Below are 5,324 nucleotides of genomic sequence, written 5' to 3' on the forward strand. Positions count from 1 at the left end.
TAAGTTATAAGGTTGGGTAGGACGCATTTTATGTCTTTTCACGTTAGACCTCTACAGCCAGATAGCATGGTGTAAAATACCATAGTCGAGTAAACTTCATATATAATGTGCATTCACTTGTAGTAAAGTTTGGCAGTGATTGCAACATACATTTTTTGTAACAACAAAAATGTATTTATTTAGGCAACACGATATATATTGAGCTATATTCATAATGTGTACACATGCCATGTGTGAGATTCTACAATCGAGAAGTATTCTGTTCATGCTTTTTTCACAATTGAACCTCAGGTGGTCACTCATCCACATGATAAGAACCCACTCAATATTTTTTCAAACTGGAAAGGTCCATCTGTTCCAAGTTTATTAGATATTCCCTCCTTTCCGGCGATCTCTTCCTAAATTTTAAAATAATTTAAAGTAAACTTTTAATTAATTTTATTTTCTTGAAATTTTTTTATAGTCACACAAATACTTTTGCATGTTTAACGCAACCACGCAAATGTTATTTCTTATTTAAGACCATAAATTTTAAAAGTTTTTATTTCTTTCTAAAACTCTCAACCCATTCAAATAGGCTTTATTGAGGCCAAACGCACACGAAAGTATGCACGGTCGTCAAGTAATAAAGTGATACGAAAAGTATCGTTCTCAAGAGGACTTAGTTATCAACTATTAACTAAATTAGACTATCCTAATTATCTAAATAAGGATTATACCCAAAAGTGTTAATTCTAAACTAATTAAAATTAAATTAAATAAAAACACAACGAATAAACTTTAAACAGAGAAAGAGCAGATTTTCACTGTTATCAATGTGATGAAAACCATCTAGTTTATTAGCTATCTAACAATCTTATATATTCTTCACTTAAATTTATTATTTAATTTATCTGGTTTATTTGGTTGACAGGGTTTATATTGCTCATAAGAATCTGTCGACTTCTTACTCTCCTATTCAAGCCAACATAACGCCTAAATGTGTATGGATCTTAGAATCAACAAGAATGAATTCATAATATAGTCAAGCAAGGCAACTAGCATATATATATATATATATATATATATATATATATATATATATATATATATATATATATATATATATATTCTAACTGTGAATATGTTCCCCACTGCCCATGTTCAAGAACTTATTCTACTCAATTCTATGTATAATCTAGAATTCTCACTTTCAAGTTTAATTATAGATTCATAGATAGTATTCAATTGGTGATCACAATCAAATAATTAAGCGTATGATTTAAATCAAGAAATCAATATTAATATTCGAGTAACAATAGTTATGAAAGAACCAAAACCCTATAACGTGAAGTTTAGCTCCACATAGACATGATAACCAAACAACAAATTATTCAAAGAAACATAAAAATTACTAAAGTTTAATGAAGAAATGATGATATCTGGATTTCACGACAGCTCCTTGCTCTCTAAAACCAAAAAGGAAACGAAATAGCGTCGGAAACGAAATGGTTTATTTGTTGTTATAATTGAAGGCCGCAGAGAGTCTATCTCTTCCCGATTTATTGAGAACTAATTTATGTATAAAACCTTGTATAGGTACATTGTTTGCTTAGCATTTTACTTTTTTTTTTTAAATAATACATGAATAAGTTATGAGAAATTCTTTTACATTATTTTATATATTAGTCTTTGGGTATGCGCATTGTGTGTAGCTTATACTAATGGGTATTAAATTTTAAAAATTAATATAAATATAATATTTAACAATATGTTTGATAAAAGTATAAGTTCCTGAAAATGATGATTATTAATCTTATTAGCTAAATCAATAAAGAAAAAAAAAATTATGTCCACACCTTAAAACTAAAATTTCTAATTTGATGAACTCCATAATTCCATAAGAATTAAAACTAAAAGTGAAAAGATGTAAAATGCGACAGAAAAATCAGTAACCACATCTTAAAACTACTCCTTAAAAGTTTTATGATAGAAGAATGTGAAATAGTATCAACATGATTCTATAATGATTATCTTTATGAGATACATAGAATTACTTACCTGAATCAATGAAACTGATGCAATTCTAGCCTGATACAAGGACGGAAATTGCCCTATTTAAATTTCTAAATAACATATTTTAAATCATGTAATACATATAATACAGGCAACTAATCTTATAAAATACAAGCAACTTGAGCTGTTATAATTATAAAACATAGTGCAAACATAATCTTGTATTAATAAGATCCTTAATTGATATGAATTATTGCTTAACCAATTTTTTGCTACGCAATGCAATGAGCCAAACTATCTATACAAAAATTACAAATAAATAAATTTTAAATTGATAATTGTACAAGAGATATTGATAACAAAAATCACAATGATAGCTTTTTAATTTGCAATTGTCCATGAAAAATACACGAACGTCTATTTGTAACTTCAAAAATAACCTAAAGGTTATGAAATTTACCTCGAATTACAAGCAAGTTTACCTTCTCATATATCGACACTATCAAAGAGCTTATGATAAAAAATGTGAAATATTACTTTTTTAATAAAAATATTCAGCTCCTCATTAATTTAAATTTTTAATTTTAAAATTCAAAATTAAAGAAGGAGTTACCATCCCAGGACAATTTAGGTAAAAGAATCTTAAACCTAAAGTTACATCAATTGCTGGAATACTGTTGTTATGAACAGATCTTTTCAATGAATACAAGCTAAAATGAATTCTAAATCTATATTTTGTCAATTGTGGTTTTTATGAAAAAGATATTTTTATTTTACCACAAGAAAATACATGTGGTAATCTAAGTTCAGATTAGATTATTAGGCACCTAAGGATGTTACATATAAAAAAATGTAGCAATTATAGTTTTGTTACAAAATTTAATTAAGAAAAGAGATTTATATAAGGTAAAATCTTAATGAATTTTAAAGTTCTAAATAATAGGAATTCCTACATATTTAAAATAAGGAAAGGTTTAACACAAAAAAGTTTAGTTGATTTCAAATTTCTAGATATTAGAAAAATAATTTAGTTACGAATTTAATACCAGGGTATGCTTATATTATTAAACAAGTGGAGGCAAATGTCTGGCTTCTGAAGAGATTGTTGTTTCAGATTCTTGTGGATTAATACTCTGATATTAGTATTGATTATCAGAAGTTCTTGAAATCATCTCAAATCCTCAATTTTCTATATATCACATTGAAAATATAAGTTGTGAAATTCTCAGGACTCTCTTTATACCCCTTATATCTGTACATCATGTGGGTGAAGCTTCTACTTGCTGGTCGAGATGAAAAGTTTTAAGATACTCTATATAGTTCTCTACTCACTTCATAGGTTACATGGTAGTTTACAAGTATACACCTGACTGAACTGGTCTTGTTTGATCCATCAAATTGAGATACTTTTATTGAGTATTGAGTAAAAAGAATTGTTGGTTGTTGTAGAAACTAGGAGGGGTATTCCCATGTACATATGAAGCAACAAAGGCCTACTTTTTGAGTCAAATATATTAGGAAAATCCATTACAAATGAATTGAATACAAAAAACTGACTTAGACGAAGAGTAAATGCCGAATAACAGAAGACATGTCTCAAACTCGTGAATGAATCCTAGAATGTTGCCTTGTTATTGCTGCTGTGGTTTCTTCTCCAAACTTGAATTCTAGGGATACGAATCTTTTTTTACTGAACATCGTATCAATGAGGTTCTCCAAAGCCTCAGGTGTTAATCGAAATCCATCCCAATGTAAATACGAAGCCCTGTTGAGATTAGTAGTGCTAGTGATGGTTAACTTTCTTCTTTACTGTTAGGTAGTTAAGTTCCATTTGTTAGTTATAACTAACTTATATTAGAGTGGAGTTAGTGTGACTAGAGTTAGCATTAACCTTAACTACAGTTGAGGAGTAGAGTTAGTTTTATTCTCTTCTTCTATATATACATGTACACCACACTTGTCAGATTGAATTGAAGCATTACATTTCCTCCTCTTCTAGAATATTCCGTCAAATTCACTCTATCACTCTTCCTCTCTAAAAGCTAACAGAGAACTTTAGCTCCACATCCATGGCAGAGCTCCATGGTTAGCTGATTTCGTCATGGTATCAGAGCCACACGGCCATTAGTGTGGTCTTATCGTCCTCAATTCTCTCTCGAAGCTAATTTGGAGGATCAACAATGGCGACTGTCGATAACACGGAACCAGAGAAGTTGAGTCACAATCACCCACTCTTCCTGAATTCGAATGATAATTCAGGTACGATTCTGATTTCATTACAACTGAGAGGGTCGGAGAATTATTCTGTGTGGAGCCGCACAATGAGAATTGCAATCCTAGGACGAAATAAGTTAGGGTTTATTGATGGCATATGCAAAAGAGAAAATTACGGCACAAATCTGGTTGATCTCTGGGAACGTTGTAATGCGATAGTTTTGTCCTGGTTGATGAATTGTGTATCACCTGAACTGTTGAGTGGAATGGTATATTCCTCAAATGCTAGTGCAGTTTGGGATGATTTGAAAGAGCGATTTGATAAGGTGGACTGTTCTAGGATTTTTCAGATCCACAAACAAATCGCTATTGCTAGCCAAGGTACCAGCTTAATTTCAATTTATTTCTCTAAATTGAGAGTTCTTTGGACAAAGTTTGATAGTTTGGCATGTATCTTTTGTTTCTCATGTATCTGTGTTTTGAGGTATAGTCGGGGCCTTGTTGCCGACATTTTCATTATTACTCTTCTATTATATTTAGAGGCTCCGTAGACAGGTTGTGGGTTATGGTTGATATTGAGAATTGAACTAGAAATGTTGGAACTTGGAAATTATATTTTTCATTAATTCTATAAACTCGTAATGTTTTGAAAATTATGAATGCAGCTACTAATGAGAATGAAAAGGAAGTTGTTAATAAAATCTTTTCAGTGATTGATTAATGGAGTACATCTCTTCTTTATTCATGGATGAGTTTGGGTAGAAGTAAGTCTAATAGACTTGCTCGGCCGGGTTCTCTCGGTTGAGCGCCGATAGCGCTCCCTGGGTTTGGGGCGTGACAGAATGCTTATGCAAAATTATAGGAGACATAACGGGAAGGATTCCGACAATTAAAAAAATTATAACTCTAGGCCTCTTTAATATTCTCTTTAACTCCATCCTCGTTAGTTGATAATTTTATTATTTTCTGGTATAGTTAATTAGTTAAAATATAAATCAAAATCTTTATAAATAGGAATTATTTGAACTTGTATTTTTTAACAATATTGAACAGTTGTAGCTAAACCTTAGTTCTTAGTGGGTTTCGACTCCGGACTCTAAGACCAAATTATATTT

The 5,324-nt window shown here is 30.5% G+C and overlaps 1 protein-coding gene across 1 annotated transcript; it reads left to right on the forward strand.

Moving 5' to 3' along the window:
• The first annotated feature begins 4,175 nt into the window (after positions 1-4,175).
• On the forward strand, positions 4,176-4,930 carry LOC138897706 (uncharacterized). The gene is made up of 2 exons (XM_070183713.1): positions 4,176-4,590; positions 4,875-4,930. Exons 1-2 carry the CDS (start codon positions 4,176-4,178, stop codon positions 4,928-4,930), a joined length of 471 nt encoding a protein of 156 aa, XP_070039814.1.
• The last annotated feature ends 394 nt before the right edge of the window (positions 4,931-5,324 follow it).

This window comes from Nicotiana tomentosiformis, chromosome 8 (genome assembly GCF_000390325.3).
Source record: "Nicotiana tomentosiformis chromosome 8, ASM39032v3, whole genome shotgun sequence".
Classification (NCBI taxonomy): Eukaryota; Viridiplantae; Streptophyta; class Magnoliopsida; order Solanales; family Solanaceae; genus Nicotiana; species Nicotiana tomentosiformis.

What these genes read in the sequence shown, in the direction of transcription:
- LOC138897706 (XM_070183713.1), top strand. Translation starts at nt 4,176, where the DNA reads ATGGCGACTGTCGATAACACGGAACCAGAGAAGTTGAGTCACAATCAC. An exon ending in AATCGCTATTGCTAGCCAAG is followed by an intron (nt 4,591 to 4,874) that starts GTACCAGCTTAA and finishes TTATGAATGCAG; the next exon opens with CTACTAATGAGAATGAAAAG.